The 21,441-nt window shown below is 57.1% G+C and overlaps 1 protein-coding gene across 1 annotated transcript; it reads right to left on the reverse strand.

The window, feature by feature from the left end:
* Positions 1-481: 481 nt before the first annotated feature.
* CBX7 (chromobox 7) lies at positions 482-20,258 on the reverse strand. Its single transcript, XM_034643686.1, has 7 exons — positions 20,191-20,258; positions 19,905-20,109; positions 17,685-17,728; positions 10,918-10,983; positions 6,892-6,958; positions 4,000-4,351; positions 482-3,630 (listed from the first exon to the last, which is right to left on the reverse strand). Exons 1-7 carry the CDS (start codon positions 20,256-20,258, stop codon positions 3,476-3,478), a joined length of 957 nt encoding a protein of 318 aa, XP_034499577.1. The 3' UTR covers positions 482-3,475.
* Positions 20,259-21,441: the final 1,183 nt, after the last annotated feature.

Here is a 21,441-nt window from a genome sequence, read left to right on the forward strand (position 1 = left end):
AGAAGCTCAGAGGACTCTTGCGGCGGTCACTCATTTTGGCCCCAACCACCACACTCCGGGCTCAGAGAGCTGTGCCGAGCGTGGCCGCCCAGCAGAGGAGTGTTAGCTCGCGACGGTCCCGGGTTCCAGAACCTGCCATTACAGAGACCCACGATACTGACCACCCCTGGGTTCTAGAACAGAACACACTTGGCAGGAAGCAGAGAAAAGGTGTAGAGATCAGAAGCACCGCTCCGCCTCTGATGACACCCTGCAGGGACCCGCACGGGGGGCACCCGCCCATCTATGCACCAGCACCCCCTACCCCAATTCATCTCACTGTACATCTGGAGGCCTCCGCAAATGGGCTGGCCTGTCTAAGCTCATGGCTGGCAACTGGCAGACCTGGGACCTCCATCCCAGGCTGCCACCCTGGGGGCTGGAGTGCCTTCCTCGGCCCCGCTGGGACACACTGCCAAAGCAAAGGCTCGAATGCAAGAGCTTTTTTGTCAAAATCATCTTTAATGTATTTTTAATAATTTTTTGCCTCATTTACCAGATAAATCATCTAAATAAATAGATGCTATACAGTCTCTTACCAATATCAGTACAAAAATAAACCGCGCTCTGCATCCGCTCTAGCCCTCCCAACACACGCTAACGCAGAAAACGCGTGTGCTTGGAATCAGCCCGCACCCCCAACCCTCCCAAATACATTCACGTTGTCTGAACAAAGCTCGACGCTCATTCCCTGCAAAGGCAGCGTTCTTGTGCTGAGACGTGGAGGCCAGGCTGGCCCCTTACAAAGCAAAGCGAAGCCGCCTTACACGGGCATAGCGCCCCCCGCTGCAGGAGGGGAGTCAGCGATGGGACCATCACCCTGGAGGGACGACAGGGCTCGGCTGGGCATTGCAAGTGGCCGTGCCAAGGGTGGGGGCAATCCTCTCTTCGTCCCATCCCACAGCAAGAGGAAAGTACCGACCGGGCTCTCTACATTCAAAATGGGTAGGGGCTGGGGAAGGAAAGGCAGGCGGTCCAACTCTTTCTAAGCGCCCCCACCCCTGCGAGTACTGGCCTTCTGGGGTGGGGTGGGGCGGGGTGGGAGCTCAGTGTCCCAGGCCCCACTGGGACACTCAGGGCTGGGCAAAGGCCTGCAAGACCACATCCAGCCCTTCATAGAGGTCTCCGTCCTGGGGAGCCATGGGGAGCCCCGGCTTGCAGGGCTCTGCCCTCTCTGAGATCCCCTCTACCCTGCACACCTTAAAGGGCCGAGGAAGAGGCGAGAAGCATCCTGCTGCGGCAGACAGAACATCAGCTGTCTTGCTCCACGAATGGCCCCCCAGATCCCCCCCGAGCCCGCAAATTGCACAAACAGCTCTTTGAAAGTGCCCATGAGGCAGGAAGAGGTCCCATGTCCCCTGGGGGGTGGGGTGTCTGCCTTCTATTGCAAGCTGCCAGCCCAGCCCCAAAGCCATGGCCAACAGCATTCGATCAGAGAGGAACCCCTGGCCACCCCTGCTCCACCACCCTCACATCTGTTGGGAGCCTGTGTCCTGGGACAGTCCCCCCACTCCAGGCTGCCCTTCCCGAACCCAGGGTCTCACAGCTGGATGGGGCGGGGGGGGGGTTCTGCTGTCCCTCCTTCCCTGGTCTGCCCCCCACATACTCCTCTAGAGTCAACTTCCCAGGCTGGGAGGAACCACCAGAGGGACCATCCCCAATGGAAGCACTGAATTGACCCTGGACAACGAAGGATTAAGGAGGAAGGGGAGAGAGAGACTCAGGGATTTAGGAATCTTGCCAGCAGGGCACCCCAAACAAAAATGGAGTCCAGGCTGTCTTTGGTTTGGGAACTTGGGAAGAAGGGGTCTGGGGGAAGAATCACCCTATCCTCACCTCATCAGGATTCTGCTGAATTCCTCAGGACCCATCAGAGTGGGGAGAGAGCAGGCAGCCCCTGCCCCCCCGCCCCCACCCCTGCCAGTGCCCAACTCTGAAGATGGGGGAAGGGTGGAGGGAGCCGGCCTTTTACTTTTGCTCCCCCAGGTGCCCAGCCCCACCTGGCTTTTTCTCCCTTACAGGGCTGGAGCAGGGGAGCAACCCCTCCTCGCAGCCTGGGAAGATACTTGGCCACAGAGCACATCTGTACAAACCAGGAGATGAGAGCCCCTCCTCCTGGAGCCACAGCCCCTTGCCAGGTGGGCGGGGCTTCTATACAGCCTGACCCCCCCCCACCCACTGCCTCCCGACTTTGGGAAGACTTGGCAGAGGTCCCCTCGCAGGAACAGGAACGCTAGGTCACTCCTGGCTGTGGCATTTAGGATGAACTGGGAAGGGACACAGAATGTTAGGAGGAAGGGTTTCGGGAGTGAAGGCTGCCCTGAGAAGGTGGTGGGATGCTCCCTCCCTCTCTGGGAGGGCAGCAAAAGAGAGGAGTGGGTAGGGTTGAAAAGTCACCTGAGTCAGAGAAAACAAGAGCCCCTCAGGGGAGGAAGGACAGGGCCCAAGTGCCTCAGAGCCTGTGCTGACCCGCGGCACACCTGCGGCTGGCCAGGGAAAGCCACAGAACCACATCGCATGCCCGGGGCCTCGGCGGCCATCCGGGCCTCTGCGGACCACAGTGAGCAGACTGTGTCAGGAGAGCTCCCGTCACATGATGTGCTGGGCAAGGCTGGTAAGTGTGGGTGCCTGTGACAAGTTCTGAGGTGCTGGGAGTCACCCCACAATTCACCAGGTCAGGGTTTCTAAACAGGAGCTCTGTAAGACCCCCTGTACGCGTCCGCAGACACAGCGGCCGCAGTCCCAGGGTCCCAGGGCCGGGGGTGCCCGTGTGGCTGTGTGTGCATGGGAGTGTTTCTCACAGGCCAGGTGATGTGGGGGGGGGGGCTCCCAGTGGAAGGGGCTCAGCTGGCAGCCACCCCCAGGGAAGGGTATGGGACGCACCCCAACAACCTCAAAGGCTTCCTCCTGCCCCCTCCTCTTGACCCGGTCATTTTTGGTCAAAGCCAGCCTCCATGTTCCACCGCAAAGCTGGAGTGGAAAGTTAAAAATAAAGACCCCCCCCACCCCCCAAAAGGAAAAGGGAAACCAACCAGAAAGGCAGGAGGTGGGGGGGCTCAAGGGATAGGGTTTGGGCCCTCGCATTCTCCTTTGGTTCCTGGGGCGAGCTGTTGCATTTCTAGAGAAGAACAGTGACGGAGGCATCCGGGGGTGGGTGGCCCTGTCTCCATCCTAGCCCAGAGATGACCCCCTGACTGGCAGGGCAATGCCAGGCCGCCCCAGCCCCAGCCCCCAAAACAAACCACCAAGCCTTTCCGTAAACATCAGACGCAGAGAAAGGGGCGAGGTGGCGGGAAAGGGTCGGGATCTTGCCCCCTGCTCCTGTTCCATACTTTTTTAAATAAAATAATTACCCCGCCCCCAACCCCTCCCCATCTCTGGAAGTCCCCACCCCAAGCCCAAAAGCAAACAGTTTACGAAGAGTAAAAATGGTGACTCAGAACTTCCCGCTGCGGTCCCGGAAGAAACCTTCAGCCGCCTGGGCCTCACGGAAGGTGACGGTGACGGAGTTGGCGGTGATATCGGTCACTGTCACTTCACTTGGGGGGAGCACGGGCGTCCAAGGAGGGGGCCCCTCGGCCAGGTCTGCGTCTGTGGCAGGCACGGGAGAAAGACGGAGAGATGAGGAAGGCTGAGAGGGCGGACTGGGAGTGGGGGCGGCAGGCAGACCCCCGCCCACCCAGCACCGCGACCCCCCTGAGTCTGCAGCCAGCTCTGGGCCTAGCTAAAGGCTGGACACCTGGGAGGGGGTCACTACATTTGTCTTCCCTTGCCTGGACCACCCCACCCCAGCAGGACCACAGGAAGCGCTCAGGCGGTGCTGGGGCCCCTTCGGGCTGTGTGGCCTCAGGAGCGCCCTGGGCCCTCTCTGGGCATTGCAGCAGTTGGGCCTGACGACTCAAGGGAACTCTCCAGCTCTTGGGGGCTCTGGGACGGGGCCGAGGGGCCCGGCCACCTTACCCTCCTCCTCGGGGGGCTGCTCAGCAGGCTCCCACTCGCTGGCCGCCTGCAGGACGTCCGGGGCTGCGGGCTCCTGCAGGAAGAGCTCCCGTGGATGGCTGTGACTCTCCAGGTCGGGCCCGCGGGGCGGGAACTTCTTGCGTGAGAGCCGCAGGTACTTGTGGGCCTTGCGCGGCTTGCGGAGCGGGAAGGGCAGGGCGGGCACCAAGGGGCCCTTGTCCACCAGCTCGGGCGCCCCTGCCTTGACCACCCCCTCAGGGCTCCCGCTGCCGAGTGGGCACGTCAGGGAGAAGCAGAGCTTCTCCTTGCCCTTGGCCTTGTGGGAGCTCCGCAGGTCCATGCTGTACAGCCGCTGCGGGGGCAAGCCAGGGCACGGCAGGTCAGCCCTGCCCTCCCGGCCACGGCCGCGCCTTCGCTCATGCTGTTCCTCCCGCCTGGAATGCCCTTCCCTGTGTTCCGTGGCCCAGAGCCAGCCATGACCCCAGCCCCCACCCTGGCCCAGAAAGCCACCCCTGACCAGCCCCAGCCCCAGTCCCAGCCTGGTGGCGCCTCATCGCCCCGGGGGGCTGTAAGGGGCTCGGGGATCGAGGCCACACAGCAGAGGCACATATGAGAGTACAGACTGAAAACTGACCAAGAAAAAGCAAATCTGGATTCATGAAGCAGATAAACTAAGGAGTTTTTCTTCATCACAGGGAAGGAATTTCTGCCTCCCAAAGGACCCCCTGGGCTGGAACAGCCTGCTCACCAAGGAGATGGTGTGAGATGGATGCCCTAAAGGCAAGTACCCGAGGGGGCACGCGGCACTGGGTGCCCCGTGTCGCGCAGCCATGGTGACAGTGATCTGCCCGCAGCCCACGGGGTACTCCTCCGCTCCGAGCTGCAGCGTGGTCCCTGCGGGCCCGGCCCTCCGCTGATGTTGCATCGCACTCTAGTTAGGATGGGGCTGGAGGGCACGTGTTCCACCACTTAGGGACTGGAGTTTTGTACTCTAGGGATTTGTCTTACTGACTTTGGCCAAGATGTGTACAAATCCAAGAAAGATCCTTGGCGCTAAGGTGTTGGGTGGGCCTGGATCCCTCCAGGACAGCACCTTCTGCTGCCACCTGTCATCAGAGGCCAAGAGCCCCCAGGAAGAGAGTGAGGCCATGAGACGGGGCCTGTAGGTCCAACATCCCGCAGCTGGGAGCCGAGATCACACGCACAGGCTCCATTCTTCCGTCCAGCCCGCTAAGGCCCGTCACTTGGCCTGGGGCGCAGGTTGTTAGGGGAGGAGGGCTGGCCAGGGAGAGGTCGGGACAATACTGCAATGCTGGGAGGGCTTATCCTATTGCCGTTTTATCAAAACCCACTCCTTCAGCCTGGCTCAGCGGCCATCACGAGCCCAGTAAACTCCAATCTGCAAGGCGATTCGTCTTTGCCCTTCTCCACCTCCCCAAGAGAGGACCCAGCTACCGACAGGCATCCCCGAGCCCCTGGAGTCAGACCTAGGTTTGCATCCAGCTGTGACACCTGGGCAAACTCCTGGCCTCCCGGAGCCTCAGTTTCTTCGTCAGTGCAATGATGGAGAAACTGGAGTGGCCGGCCTCCAAGACTGCCCCAGCAAGGCCAGCCTCAAGGAATTCACAGCCATGCCCCTTGGGCCCCGGGGCTAGCTCATTAAAGACACTGTGCTCGCCCTTGCCCTCACTCTCTCGGATCATCTGCTCTGGGGGAAGCTAGCGGCCATACAGGGAGGCCACCGGGGAGCCCTCGGGGAGGTCCACGTGGAAAGTACCAGGCCTCTGTCAACAACCAATGAGGACTTGCGGCCACGTGAGTCACCGCCTTGGAAGCAGATCGCCCTGCCCCAGGCAAACCTCCAGAGAAGTGCTCACTGGTTGACATCACGACTGTAACCCAAACCAGAATCACTGAAGAACCAGCTACAGGACTCCTGAATTCCTGACCCTCCCAGACTGTGTGATATGCTAAGTATGTATTTGCTCTAAGTTGCTAAGTTCGGGGAAGACATCTGACAGATGCTACCTTCTTCCTGGGACCCACTTCACACCAAACCCCATGGAAAATACCCACTGCGTGAAGGGAAACCCATCTTCTCTGCCCAAAGCCTCAGATGATCTATGCTCAAGAGCGGGCAGGAGACTGGCTGTGGCTCACACTGTGTGAAGACCCAGAAGCCTTCGAATGGCTGGGTGAAACTTACTCACTTAAGGACAGCAGGTATGCTTATCGTCCCAATTTTACAGATCAGAAAATTCAAGCTCACGGAGGCAAAGAGACTTGCCTCAAATCATATCCCTTCGAACTCCACCCTCTTTCCAAGCAAAGCAGTGAAGTCAGCAACGTGGCCCCAAGACCTGGGTAACTTGGGGTGTCCTGGAGTCTAAATGCCCACCTGTGGCAGACGACTGGAAAAGGGGTCCCCATAGGGTTCTCCCTTCTCAAAAATGTCACATTTCTAGGGCATCCCAAGACAACAGTCCCAGAATTCTGAGTCTCCCTTTCTTGGGTTCTAAAGTTCCAGGCTCCCACATTTCCTCTAAAGTTTATGTTTCTGAGGTCTTCAAATATTATAATTTTGTGTTTTGGGGACTTTGAGTCTCATAAAGGCTTATCTACAAGATTTTAAACTTTCAAAATTTTAGGCTCCCATCAGTCATATATCCACCCTCCCCCGAACCCCACAGCACCTCCCACCCAGGCTGTCTTCCTTCCCCCCCTCCCCCCACGGAGACTTACCCACTAAGCGCCCCCACCCCACAGTGCCCTGGGAAGAGCAAGGAGGGTAAGTGGCCCAGCTCAACTAGTTGGTGCAAATGCACAGGGTGGGGGAGACTAGTGGGAGGAGCAGGGGGACCTGTGGGTGGGCACCCAGGCTGGCGGGGTTACCTGCAGCAGAAGCCGCTTGGGTTTCGGACCTCTCTTCCTATACCCCGACGCTCGGTCTCTCTCCTCCCTGGGGTGCAAAGCAGATGGCAGAAGAAAAGCAAACACTGGTGACATTTAAGGGAAAGTAAAGCATCCGCTCACCTCACGCTCTGCTGTCTACGGGTAAAGGGGCACCCACCATAGGCCACCCCCAATCCTAGGACTGGGACTCCTCCCCATTGCTCTCTACACTGTAACAGTGGGGTCCCATGTTCAAATCCCAGGGCCTCAGTCTTCCCATCTGGCAAAAGTCGGGGGGCCACGGCCACTGGTCCTAATCGCTGAGGTGGGGCTTGGGTGACGTCTCCAAAAGTATGTGGGTGTTTGCTGGGTTCCAGAGTCACGCCAGAGCTCTGCTCTCCATGCCACTGGGTACAGCCTCCGAAACAACGCAGATCCGATTTCCACTCTCGGGAGAGAGGTACAGAAACCTGTCAATCAAATGTGCCTCCAGTGTCCCAGGGGAGCTGGTGAGAATGGGAATGGCCCTCTTGTAAGTGAAGCTCTACCCAGGTTTTTCCCCATTTGGGATCTGCATGACCCTGGTGGAGAGGACAGGCTCTCGCCTGTATCACCTGGTTTGGGAAAGGGAGAGAAACTCGCCTGTACTGAGTCCCTAGTAGATGCCAGACTCTGCCGGGTGCCCTCCCCACATCCCAAACACACAGACACAACCGGAGGACGCATACAAAGCCACACACGACACACAGGAGACGACACAACAGAGACTCCGACAACAGTGCCGGGAGCGGTGGAGAACTTCAGAGCCACTTTCGTTCTGCCCATTTCGTTTCATTCCACCCCACTTCCTGTGGCCCCCACTGCAGAGGCCATGTGGGCAGCAGAGAGAATGTGGAGGCTGGGAGTGCACTCTCCCTTCCCCTTTGGGCTGTGTGATCCCAGGCAGTCTCTCCATCTGAGCTGGGGAAACCAGCCCTCCAGGCAGCTGTTTCCACCACTCGGCCTCTCCCTCAGCCTCCTCCCTCCTCCCTCCTCAGGCAGCGCTGCCCTCTCTGCCCCCGCTGGCTGCCCTTAGGGCACTGGGGGAGCTGCAACTTGCACAGAGGGCCCTCCCTCCCTCCCAGTGGAGCTGGCTTGCCTTGGGGCCAAGGAGCCAGCATTTGATCGAGCTGTGACACCAGCCCTGGCCACCAGGGCTCTCGGGAGAAGCAAGAGAGGGCCCTGGGATTTATCCAAATGGAAGGTAGACAAGCTAAAATAATGACGTGANAGGGGGGGGGGGGGGGGGAAGGGAAGGGCTGTGGGGGAAAAGAAGAACGATGAACGCGCGTTTACGGTATTTCTATGAGCGCTGTTTGCGACCATCGTGCCTGAACACAGCACAAGGCAGCGCCCCGCCCAACCCGTCTGCCACCCCGTGAGGGAGCCGCGGATACTACCCTCACCTCACAGTCATGGAAACTGAGGCCCAGAGAGGTGAAGCCACTTGCCCAACGCCAAAATTCTGACAACGTCTGCAGCTGAGCTCTGGGCTCCAGGCCTAACGAGGGTCGGGCCCAGGGCCCAGTCAGGGCCAGCAGGGCAGGCCTGGAGCCCAGGCCACATGATCTTGGTTTCCAGTCTGCAGCATGCATATGTGTGTGCATGTGCCCGTGCGTGCGTGCGTGCGGGTATAAAGGGGGAGGGGTCCATTCTATCCAGTCCTCACCGCCCAGGGCCTGGTTTCTGTTGGCCTCGGATTCTGCCCCTCAATGTTCAGGGCCACGGGGCAGGAGCACCCTAGGAGTCGCAGGCTCTCAGCCTCTCCCTGCGGGGCGGGACTCTGTAGAAGAGCCCCCTGGCCAGACGCCTGCTGAGTCTTGTTAAAACCCTGCAAGGCAGGTGTTAAATGGACATCATCCCTCTTTTACCCCTTTTTCACCAAGACTGAGAGAGAAGTAGGCCAAAAGTCACACAGTGGGTCTATAAAGGTCTCCATACCTGCCTTTGTTCCTTAACTATTAAATTTTCTGACTCATTCAAAGTAAGATCCAAATCCTCCACCGGGACTTACGTAGCACCCCCTGAGCTGTGCTCCCCCTTTCTTCAGGTGCTGTATTCCTGCCTCATCTCCCACACCTCATCCAGCTCACACCAGTCCAGCTGGCCACACTCAGAGCCATGCTTGCCTCCATGCTCTTTCTTAAACACTGGCTCTCACCCCAGGGCCTTTGCACTGACTTCTCTTCACCTGGGACGTGCTTCTCTAAAATACTTGCTGGGCTCATTCCCTCAGGTCTCTGTCAAACACCCCCACCTAACCACCCTACTGATCCCTGCACCCCCACCCATCCCTTGCCCCTGCCCCCCAACCCTGTCTTGCAGCAGTTATGACCATCTGATATCATATACATTTATTTTTTTATTATTATTATATGTCTCTGCACTGGAATTCGAGCCCCATGAGAATAGGGATGTTTGTTGGTTTTGTTCCTTGCTGCGTCCCCAGCACCTGGGGCACGTGGCAGAACCTCAATAAAGACTTGTTGAACAAGCAAACGAATGACCCTGAGTTATAGTCAGGGAGATAATCCACGCTTACTGGTCTACAAAGTGCTTTCATACACCTTGCTTTCCATGAGAGCCCTGTAAGGTCAGCACTAGTGTCCCCACTTCACAGATGGGGAGGATGAGGCCCCGAGAGGGAGAAGGCCTTGCCCACCACCACACAGCTGGCAAGTGGCAGAGCCAGGATTCTAACTCAGGGCTGGGACACCTGCCTGATGCTCTCCTCACTGCAGTCCAGGACATTCCACAGGATTCTCCCAGGCACCACAGTCCTTTTGGATCAAGACCCCACCAAGCGCCCAGGAGCCAGAGAAAAGTTGTGGGACAGGGATGCCCCGATTTTTAAAGGAAAGAACAGGGGAGAGTTTTCCTTGGAATGGGCAACAGAACACTTCCTGGGCAGAAGCAATGGGAAGGGGGCAAGGAGGGGCGGGGGGAGAGCATCTGACTGGGAGTCAGGAGGCCTGGGTTAAGTCCTGGTTAGACGGCTTCCCAGCTGTGAGGTGCCCCCTGACAAGCTCCTTAGCTCGCAGAGCCTCAGCTTCCTCATCTGTCAGATGGGACTCTCATCCCGTCTCAGGAGGTTACCGCAAACGGCCAAATGGAAACGATTTCGTGTAAGATCCTGCCCTGTACCGGTGGGCAGGTTGGGAAGAGGCAGGAGGATTTGGGCTGTCTGCTGGCAGGAGGTCAGTAAAGCTGGAGCTCCTGCAGCAGACGGGGATGGCTAGACTCAAAAGGCTCCCACATCAGGAGAAACAACATTTTGTCAAAGCTCCCCCCTGAGATGCACCCTCATTGCCCATGGGTGGAGCTGCCAACCACTAACGGGCCTTTGGAATCAGAGCAGAGCACTGGCAGGTAATGGAGTCTGAGGCCCGGTGAGGCGGCAGGGGGAGCTCTGCCCAGGGCCCCTGAGCTGGGAGGTGGCCAAGTGGGATGGACCAGAACTCAAGACATCCTTGCTCCAAAGCCACAGTCCTCCCCTCCCCCCTAGCCTTTCTCAAGCTTCACTGGACTTTTCTTCTCTTGGTGAGAGAGTCTCTAGATCTCTCTCTGATCTGTCACCAAGGCCATGACTGCCCATTTCGGACATGGCTGCCCCTCACACAGGGCATCTCTGTAAAGCATTTGTATACCCTTCACAGCAATTGAAAACCCTGCCTTTGCGGGAATCAGAGCCAGCGTTATTAGGGATGGCCCATTTTACAGAAGAGAGACTGAGGCCTGGGGAGGTTAGAGAAGTGGCCAACATCACTCAGCCACAGGAAAGGGAGCCAGGGCCCTCTGCTGCCCTGGGACCTGACGCCCACCCCCTTCTCCCAGCTGCAGACTAGACCGGGCTGTCCCTGCCAAACCCCCGCCCCACCCCCCGCATGCCCATGCCCCTCCTTCAGAGCCAAGCCAGCAGCGGGCTCCTTATGAAACCTCAAAGCCTGCCTTATGCCCAGCCCCAGTGGCAGGCTAAGGCCCCCTTACTTCTCCTCATAGGCCATGACCAGGCGGGGGTCCAGGATGTGCTCTTCCGGCTCCCACGTGCTGTACCTGGGGAGAGAAGCAGGAGGTCAGGAGCTGCCCTGCTCCCCACTGGCATTCCCCGAGGCTACAGCTGCTCCAATGGGGCCCACCATCTGCAAGCTCTCGCCCCCTTCCTGGTCCACATAATTGTCACCAACTCCCAGGAGCCGTCCCTGGCTGCCCAGGCTAAGTGAGGGGGCTCCAACGACGCCAGAACTCCCCTCACTCTAAGCACCGATCACACCACCCTACAAATAACTGCGTCCAACTCCCAGTTAGACCTCATGCTCACTGCAGAAGCACAGGGCACTGCTGCCAGGACTCCCTTCTTGCGAGACGCATGAGCATGTGGTCAAGGGCAGAGGCTCTGGCGCTAGACTACCTGGGTTCAGACCCCAGCTCTGCCCTTGCTAGCTGTACAACCTTGAAGGATGTACTCAACGTCCCTGTGCCTCCATTTCTGCATCTGTAAAGAGCTCTTGTGCTGCTTAACACGTTCATCTGTCTAAGTGCCCAGAGCGCAGTGCCCGGTGCACAGGAAGTACTCCTCGCTTGGGGCTGCTGTCCTGCCGCCCGCCCTTCCAGCCCTGTCTGGGGCGCAGCTTCTCCGTTTGGGCTGAGCTGCTCCCTCCCTCCTTGGCACACATCTGTACCTTCACACCCAGGCCTGACGTTCCCTTGCCGGGCCTGGCATGCGGCAGGAATTGGGTAGATGGATAGCGACTGAATGGTGGATCCCACGGCAGGTCCCCTTGGTATTTCCAGCAGGGACCTTCCACCACCCCCAGACCACAGAGCATCCCCTGCTGGGCCAGCCTTGGGAGTGACAGCTCAGCAAGCTCCGCCTGCACTGTTATTCACTTAACAGCTCACTTTTTTGGTTAAATAATTTTATTTTAAAAACAAACTTTAGGGGCACCTAGCTGGCTCAGTCAGAGGAGCATGTGACTCTTGGTCTCGGGTTGTGCGTTTGAGTCCCACGCTGGGTGCAGAAATTAGCAAAAAAAATAAACTTAAAAAAAAAACACAACCCTTTACGACTTCCATAAATGGAAAAACTAGTGTCACTCACCATAAACAGATGCTACTGAATAAAAAATGCAAAGTTTTATAACACGTACCTGAATGTGTCCAGATACACACGTTTTCAAATATACAACATGCGTACAAACATACAAATACACACATATGTTCATGTGCATACACGTATATGTACAAACAACACCAAAGCAATGGACTATGATTCTGGCCCCGGCTGCACCCAGGTCTGCTGGACAAGAAGGGAGGTGAGCAGGTATTAGGGAGGTGTCAGGAGGCAGTAAGAGGCCGGGAGGAGCCCCTGCTCCTGCTGCCTCCTAACCAGCCAAACTAAAACCTTCATCTTAATCTGTCCTGGGACACTGACCACTACCAGTAATTCAATCCAGATTCCAACCACAAGCTCCCTGAGGACAGAATCCTTTCCTCCTTCCTTCCACCGACACTTCTGCACACCTACATTGTGTTGGGCCCCGCGTCAGGCTCTGTGGAGTCAGCAACAAAGGTCTGAGCCCTGAGGACCTCACAGTCCCTACCCAAGTGCCACACGCCCAGCCTGGTCAGGCACAGCCGCACCTATCTCATACAGGCTGTGCTCTCCGCCTGAGGGCCAGTCCCTCCATGACCTCCTTCTCATTCTTCAGGAGCCAGGCCCTTGTAGCTTCCCCTGACATCGTCCTTAAGCTGTCTCACTCCCCTCGGAATGACCCCTTCCCTCTGCTGCTCTTCACAGCCTGGTGCACTTGGCTGGCAGAATATAAGCCCTCCCCAGGGTGCCCAGCCCAGCCCCAGACCTGAGGTGTTCTGGGATGGCTATAGAAGCCACTGCAGAGTTCTGCTCACCCTGAAGAGATGCTAAAAGTGAAACTGGGGTTTTTTGATAGTTTGCATAAAGCCCGAAGTATAAGCAACCAGAGACTGAAAAAGACTCCAAAACTTCCTCTTCCAAAACAAAGGTTAAATTTCCTTAACTGTAACTAGTTATAACAAAGGTGGAATTTTGTGTTCCTCCTGTGTCCTCTGCCTTGCATTCTCTCCTCTAGCTGTTAAGATGTCTCTACAGTGTTCTAGTCCTCTCTGTCCTGACCACTTCCCCACTGCCCGGCCCATTTTTTTGTTGATGTGGGTGCTGTGTGGTTCCCAGCAAGTCCCTAACCTTCTCTGGACCTCAATTTCCTCATCTTAAGAATCACCGCCACCTCCATCATGGTAAGAGCACGACTCACTGCCAGGGACTCATCTATTCCTCATAAACCCATGGGGTAGGTTACCCTATTTAAAGATGAAGAAACGGAGGCACAGAGGGTAAGCATCTTGCCAAGGTCACTGAGACGGTAAGTGGCCAGTCTGTGGTTGGAACTGTTGAATCTTGGCCACCCTCTACCTTTGGGTCTCTCACTTGTCACTGCATCTGGCTCCCTACCGGGCTGTGATGTCCTTGGGAGAGGGCTAACGCCTGGCTGACCACGGCTTTGCACACGATGGGTGCACAGAAAGGCTCAGTGGATTCAGGGGGTATTGCTACTGGGCTGGGGCAGCTGGAGGTGTGTAACGGTGGCACAGGGTCAGACTATCAGAAGGAGGAGGCCTGGTCCTGCTCCATGCTGCGGGAGAGAAAGGCTGGGGGTCTGCACGAGCGTCTCACTCTCCAGACACCCCCGCCCCCTACAGCGGAGCCATTAGCCCTGCTCCGCTGGGGCCACCTTGAGGGCAAACGCGCTTTGCGAAGAGCTGGGCGCAGGCAAGACCAGAGCGCGCAGCCCGCGGGCGGCAGGGCTGGGAGGAGCGAGCAGAGGGACAAGCGCGGGCAGGGCGGGCACTGAGCGCTCCGCGGGGGGCGGAGACCCCCACTTTGCCCCGCCCCCTGCAGCGGAGCCGCCGTGCGCGCGCACGCACGGAGGTGGGCGCGCCCCGGATTACCAGGCCAGCCAATGGGGAGCGGGGGCGGGGACGAAGCGCGCCGGCCCCGAGGTAAACACGGCCACGTGACCGACCGCCCCGCCCCCTAACCCGGGTAAACAGGCTCGCGGGGGCCCCGCCTGAGCCGCGCTGCGCAGGCTCCCGCCGTGCAGGGGGCGGGGTCTCTCAAAGCCAGGCCCGCCCCAGTCCCCCCCTCCAATTTAAAGCCCTCCAAAATGAGAAGCAGCGCAGCAAGCTCAGGTCCGAGACTGAGGGGCTCGGCGATGCGCAGGTTAGGCCGCCGCTGGGGCTCCGTTTACTCATCCGTGAAGTGGGACTACCAAAGGTCCCCGAATTTGGGGCTTAATGTGACCATGAGATGTGCTAAGCCACGTGAAGCACTTAGCTCAGTGTGATACGTAAGAAAAGCAAATACGCGTTAATTAAATCAATTCCAATAGAGTGCGAAAACCTCCCAGGCGAGAACCCTGGACTCCGCTGCTGCCACGGAAACCCAGCGATGGAAGAGGAAGGCGCGCCTCCTCTGTCCCTGGCACTGTGTTATGAAACTTTTGTCTCAGGCAGCCTTCCAGGGGGTCCTGTGAGGCTAGGGCCTCATTTTACAGGTGGAAAAATGGAGGTGCAGAGGTTGAGGGCTTTGTAAATCTACAGAACTAGGGTTCAAAGACAGCCTGGTCTGGCTCCAAAGCCTAAGCACGTCTTACTGAATGGCCAAGAGAGGAACAGGCAAGAGATCCTCAGTCACCTTTGGCAGAGCTGATTGCGTATCACAGGGTCTAGGCCCCCAAGCCCTGGGGTCAGGCACACCATAGTGCAAATCATTCCAGCTGTATCTGCCCCTGGGCACAGACTCCTCTGCTGGGGATTTCTGTGTGCCCATCTGTAAAATGGGTTGCCATGAGGTCATTATAAACTGGCCAATGCCTGACTCATACCAGGTGCTTACTGATTAGCAGCCTGGCTATTGCTGCACCCACTGACAATATCATTACCAAATCTCCAGAGAGGCAGTCCTCCCTAAGAGATGGGGTAGTAGTCACAAGTGGGAAAAGAAGGAAGGAATGCATTTCCAAAGGCGGAACAGCAGTCCTGGGCAGGCTGAAATCAGTGGGGTATCTGAGGGTCTGTGTGGGTCAGAGAGCCTGGAACTGATGATTTAACATCCTCTGCCCTGAGACCCCAGCCCCTCCCTGCGCAATTTGCTGTACCTTCCAGAACAAACAAGACAGCTCCTCTGCCCCATCTGCTGGGGATGAAGGGCAGTCATTTGTCTGCAGCTGGGGAGAGAACGGGCAAAGCATGTAATGGTCTAACAGGCGTGGCACAGAGTGAGTGTGTAGCTAAACCATGGTTTCTGTTATTAATATAAGCCTCGTTGAGCAGGGCAATGAAGGTGCAGCAGAGCAGGAGAATCGAACTTTCCTCCCCACCAAGGCTGGCACGACCCGAGCCAAGGCTCCAGGCCTGCAGGGAACAGCCTGCCCAACTACCCACTCCCCACCCTCTTTCTCAGCTTCTTCTCCAAGCAAGGGCCCCTGAGGAGGGGAGACTAAAGCCAAGCGGATTACAAAGGAGCCCGAGTTCTCCCCCCGACTGAACCTGTTTTCCCCCAAGTGAAATGGGGTGATGCAGTGGGTGGCAGGAAGTAGGTACCACGCTGCATGGGGTTGGAAGTTATATTCTTGTCACGATCTCCCCTCTTTGGGCCTCAGTTTCCCCATCTGAGGACTGATCTAAACCATTTCCAAGGCTACTTTGAGCTCCTTTGAGGAATGGAATCTCCCAGATCCCTTTCCTGGCAGCAAGGAAACCTAGAAGCTGAACTGTCTAACTTCGTGTTAACAGCAAGCGTTTCCTAAGTGCTGGTCACCTGAGAACGCACCGGGTACTTTATCTCCATCACGTAACCCTCACAATGCTGTGGCAGAGGCTTCATTATTCCGATCTGTAAGTCAGGAAGCAGAGGCCCCAGCATGTTGGGGACCTGGACAGCTGTGAGCCAGGCTAGGAACCCAGAACCAAAGTGCAGGGGAGCCAGGGGTGCCCCAGGTCATCTGGTCAAACAGGGCTCCCAGAACCCCTCTGGGGAGTCACAAGAGGCAGTCATTAGGGCCCACCTGCTGGTCCCAGCATGTGAAGAAACAAGTGGCCTCAGGGCCCGAGGCTCAGACCAGCAGAAACTGAGGGACTGCTCTTGGAGTGCTAGGCCCTTCTCTCCTGGCAGAAGCTCTGATAGGCAGACAGATCCATTTGGGAGTAAAAAAGTGGAAGAAGGAACTTTTCATTGATAAGTACCTCTGTTTAGAGAAGGAAAGCTTTCAAAGATGGAGTCTACAGAGGAGGGAAACTCGCCAGCAGTGCCTTGAAGGCCGACAGGCTGGTGACTACACTCCAACGCAAGGCCTTCTGGTGCCTAAGCTAAGGGGGAGTGCGGACCCAGGGAGTCAGTGCTCCTGCTGCCTGCCTTAGGCATCTTCCTTTTTTAACTCTGCCTCCGCACTTACTGCTCCTTCGCTGAAGCTGGAAGGCCACCTCTCATCCGCCATGAGGGGGAGGGGACCCTCCTCCAGTCCCAGGGTGTGGGGGAAGGGCAAGCAGGGGCAGCAGGAGTGGACCAGTGCATTCTGATTGGCCAGTCCCCAACCCAACCTCAGGATGCCTGCAGGTCACCCTGAACGCATGAGCCCAGGCCTTGCACCCCGCCAGGTGAAGGAACGTAAGGGGGAGCAGGGCCTGCATTATAGAGCCTGCTTTGCAGAGCGGGAAGCTGAGGCAACATAGGCTGTATTTCCCTCTGCTGTGTCTCCCTGCCAAGCCCCCAAGATGCTCCCAGAATCCAATACCAGGTTAGCCCTCAACATAAACATGCCAAAAAGCCCCTGGCACAGAGAGCAGAAGCTCTGGGCCACGGGGGTTTCCAGAAGTCAGTCCCTAGGAGGCAGGGCACCCACAAACCAATGAAGAGGCCCTACGACTTGCTCAATCCCTCCCACTGCCACCCCCCTGTTGGGAGGTGACTGGTTAGTAGGAAGGTTCCTGATTGGACCTTAGCAGGAGAGGTGGAGCCACTGCCAGAGGTCCTAGACCCAGCACCCTGCCCCCCAACTCTGAGATGGAGGAGGCACTCAGGAGATACCCTAAACTGGGGAGGCCCAGTTCAAGTCCCACCTCTGTCTCCATTTGCTGTGTGACCTAAGGAAAGGAGCTTACCTTCTCTGAGCATGTTTTCTCATCTTTAGAGATCAACATTATACCTGCTTTACAAGGCTATATGGAAACCTGTTTGGTAGACTGGAGAATGCTGTCCAAAGGCAAAGTGGCTCAGGCTCTGGTCCTAGCTCTATGGCACGGAGGACTCATGCCCCACTGGCTAGACTTGTCTTATCCAGCCCCACAAACCCCCACTCAGCACTGTATTTGCTCTACCTCCGCCTGCCCAGCAGCCATCTCTGAAGCCAGGATGTTGGACCTTCACCTCCCAGGTGTTAGGAAAAGCCAGAAGAGGGGAGAGGAGGCTCCAACCAGAAGATGGAGCTCAACCCACAGGGGAGCAGGAGAGAAGAGAAGCTGGGGCCCACCTGGACCCTCATGTCCTTCTAGCCCCTCAGCTGGCAGAGGGGAAACCGAGGCCCAGAGAAGAGGATGATTTAATCAACATTCGATTAACAATTACTACAGCAGCTGGAGCTAAAAGCTGGGTGGGAAGAGAGGCAAAAGGCGGATGGAAGGATGAACAGGTAGGCAGACACATACACACAAAGGAGCCTTACTTTGGAGGCCATCCTTTCCACTTCACCAGATATTCGACTTTACCCTGGGAAGAAAGAGAAGCAGACACAGTGAGATACGCAGCTGCCCTGACAACCACTCACAGAACAGTAAGGCCCAATACTTTTTGCAGACTGGTGCTCCCCCGAGACATACACAACCCAGGGACACTGCCCCCCTGGCTCTGCACCAGATCCCCACCAACCCAGAGACACCCAAACTTTGGCTGCTGCATGACTACTCCAGACTGTCCTTCCTGGGAAAGCACAGGAGGGCATCTGGCCTCAAACATTTCTGGGGCTCCTGTGGCAGAAGCTCAGAGTCCATGTCACACATGGGGAAACTAAGACCACATGGGGTATGTATCGCCAAAGACCCAGTGCCCAGAGTTCCAGTGCTAAGACCATAACTCCTAACTTTTTCGAACAGAAGACTCCCCAAATCCTAGAAAATTCCTCACTGGCATGTTTCCCATGGTTCTAGCCCCACCAGCCCCCTCCCTGGGAGAGGCTGCCTCTGGCCCAGGGGTGACAGGCCAGCGACTTTAGGGCTCTTAACTCAAAAGACCCTGGAAGGACCCCAGAAAAGGTTGCCAAAGTCTCCACCTTCAGAAGCGATGGTCACCCCTCCAGTAGTTAGAAAACAGAGCCTGACCCCTCCCTTCCTCACTGACAGGGGCCTGGCTTTCCAGTCCCACCCCATCTGCACAGGAACTTTAAGACCAAGATATGTCACCTCCTCAAAAAAGCCCGCCCTGACCAAACTTTCTAATGCCATCCCTCCCACCTTCCAGTTCTCATTCTGCATAGCACACAGCCCCACTGGAAGGCATCTGTATCTATTTCATTGTTTGGCGTGTGTCTCCTCTGCCAGGATGCCAGCTCCATGAGGGAAGGGATGCATGCTTCCCTGGGGCTTAGAATGGTGCCTGGTACGTAACAGACCCTCAATAAATAATTCTGAATGAATGGCTGAAGGAATGATGTCCCTCATTCTCTGGCACTACCATGGAGAAGGAGGGTAACCACTGTGTCTGCTTAGGCTACTGTGCATGGAAAGCACTGGGCTTTGTGGAATAAATTAAAATCCTGGAGGAAGGGAGGAGGAGGAGGGGTAGGCCCAAGAGTTCAACCCCATCAGAGCAGGGGGGAAGAAAAGCCCATGGCCCACCTCGACCTTCCCCCTTGGCTCAAGATGCCAGGACTGAGTTTTCTCACTCCAAAGATGAGCTAGCCATTAGCCACCTTGAGCTCCTGCTCCACCTCCATCTCTACCTTGCTGTGTGACCTTGACCAGGTCATTTCCTCTGCCTGGGTCTCAGTCTCTTGTCTCTGTCAAACAGGAGGAGGTGACCTCTAAGACCCCTCCCAACCCTGCCACTGGGGCCTCCCAACGGGCAACAGAGAGGAGATAAGGTAAAAGGACGGTGGTGAGTGCCAGAAGGACTTTCCCGGAGGGCTTCCCTCCCCCCACACCGGTCTGAGGCGACCACTCTGTAAACAGGTGTACAGGAAGTGTGAACCGCCAGAGTCCAGCCCCGAGGCGCGGGTACCCGAACCCGGTGGAACAGATGCCTCCTTAAATTGCAGGGTGTATGTTTTGGAGGCGAAGGGAAGGGGGAGGAGCTTAGAGGATGCCCCAGCGCTGTAGGCGGCTTCACTGAGCTTGGCCGGGCGGGGCTGAGAGTTGGGGTGGGGAAGACAGAGAGGTGTGCGCTGCAAGACGGGGAGAAAGCCGGAGGTGGGGGTAGAAGGGATCCGAAAAGGTCGAAGTCCAGAGTTAGACCTCAGAGGCCGGAGGCTGAAGCTCCGCCTCCAACTTCAAAGGTCTCGGTACCGAGTCCGGGGTCCTGAGTTCGAGACCCAGCTCCGACGCTAACGCACCAGGGAGCCTTTTCCTCAACTTGGGCCTCAATCTCCCCTTATTTAGAATGAGGGGAGGTTGAGGAAGGACGGCGTTCAGGATCCCTGCAGTCTGACCCTAATCTCCAGCTCTGGCGGGTTCAGCTGCCCCCAGGATGCCGGGGCGACAACTTTTATTCTACTAGTCCTACAAGGTGGCAGGGGAAACTGAGGCACAGACTGGGGAGACGAGCCCAGCAGCGCGGAGCTGCCTGGGCCCCCCGCCCCACTTTCCCCCTCGCCGCCAGCGTGGAAGGGACGGTGCTGGGGACAACAGGGGACCCCAGAGGGGTCCTGGGAGCCGCCCCCAGGCAGCCTCACCTTCCGCACGCGCTTCTTCCGGATGCTCTCCACCGCGAACACCTGCTCGCCGATGCCCCTCCCCGCCCCGCCACCGAGCCGGGGGCCGCGCGCTGCAGCTTCGCGGCGCCGGCCCGCGGGACTTATTTGGCGCGGGCGTCGCTTGGCGCCGGGGCGGAACGAGATCTTATACCGAGACGCGTTTCTTATAATGCTCCCGGTAACTCTGGGAGGCCGGAAACGACACGCCTCGTTTGGGCAGACGAGAAACGGGCAGAGCGCGGAGGCCGTGCGTCCCACCTCCTACCGAGGAGCGGGCGGGGCCGGGGCGCGGACCCCGAGCGGCGGGAGGGAGGCGCCGGCCGCGATTTGCATCTCCGGACCGAGGCCTCTAGATCCGGGCTCCGGAGCGGCGTGGTTTGGCCAGTCCGGAGCAGGCGCCTGCTTCTTCGTCCTCCCGTCCGTCCGTCCGTTCGTGGGCGACTGTGCGGAGGGCCCCGGCTAGGAAATAATTCCCGGCAGGTGTGGCCGGGGCGGGTTTTGCTGCCACGCACTGGGCGTTCGGCACATAATAGTCGTTCCACTGTTTGTGTAATGAATGGATGTTGAGGTCCCAGACGGGCTCTGTCTCACCCACCCCATTCCCCTTCTGTTTTCGCTCCGGCGCCACCATTCCTCCCCGCCGGGAACCGCGCCCCTCGCGATCCCACCGCCTACCTGCATGGATCCCAAGTCCTGCCTCCCTGACCCGCTTCCCTCCACACCCCTCGTCCTTTCCGCTGGACGGCGGCGACCACCTCCTCACTGAGCTGCCGCCCCCTCCGAGCCGTGTCCACACAGTGCCAGAGAGCGCTTTCCCCAATGCAGATCCGACTGGGTCGCCCTAGTGCTTAAAAACCTCCCGTAGCTCCCTATTCCCCTCAGAATAAACTCCAAACGCTTCTGTCTGGCGCACGGAAAAAAGAAATGATAGATTTACACTTAACTTTTTATCAGAAGCAACGGAAGCCAGCCAGAAGACACTGGAATGATTTATCTAATGTCCAGGGAGAAAATAACCATCATCTTAGAATTACGTACCAGTGCAAATTTCTTTGAAGAATTATGTGCCCAGTGGAAATATCTTTCCAGGAGGGGGAGAAATAATAACACCTACAAATACTAAGACTAAGCCTTTGCCACTAGCAGACCCACCCTAAAGGAAATTCCAGCGGAAGAACTTCAGACAGGAGGAAGATGTTCACAGACAGAGGTCTGATGCAATAGGGAATAAAGAACAATGAACATTGACAATATAAAACAATAAAAATGTCTTCTGGACAAAAAAAGAATTAAAATGCACAAGAACAATAGCATATAACTTGGATGAATGGAGTTAAAGGGTTCTAAGATCCTTATATTCGTCAGGAGGAAGTGGAAATACCAAATACACTTAGACATAGGTGAGTTAAGAATGTAAGTTGCCATTACCATTGTAAACTTAAAGAATGGAAATGCGGCGTATGATATTTATCCGAATTATTAGAGGAGGAAAATAGAATGAGAAAATCCACAATCA

The sequence above is a fragment of the Ailuropoda melanoleuca genome, chromosome 15, assembly GCF_002007445.2.
Source record: "Ailuropoda melanoleuca isolate Jingjing chromosome 15, ASM200744v2, whole genome shotgun sequence".
Taxonomy (NCBI): domain Eukaryota; kingdom Metazoa; phylum Chordata; class Mammalia; order Carnivora; family Ursidae; genus Ailuropoda; species Ailuropoda melanoleuca.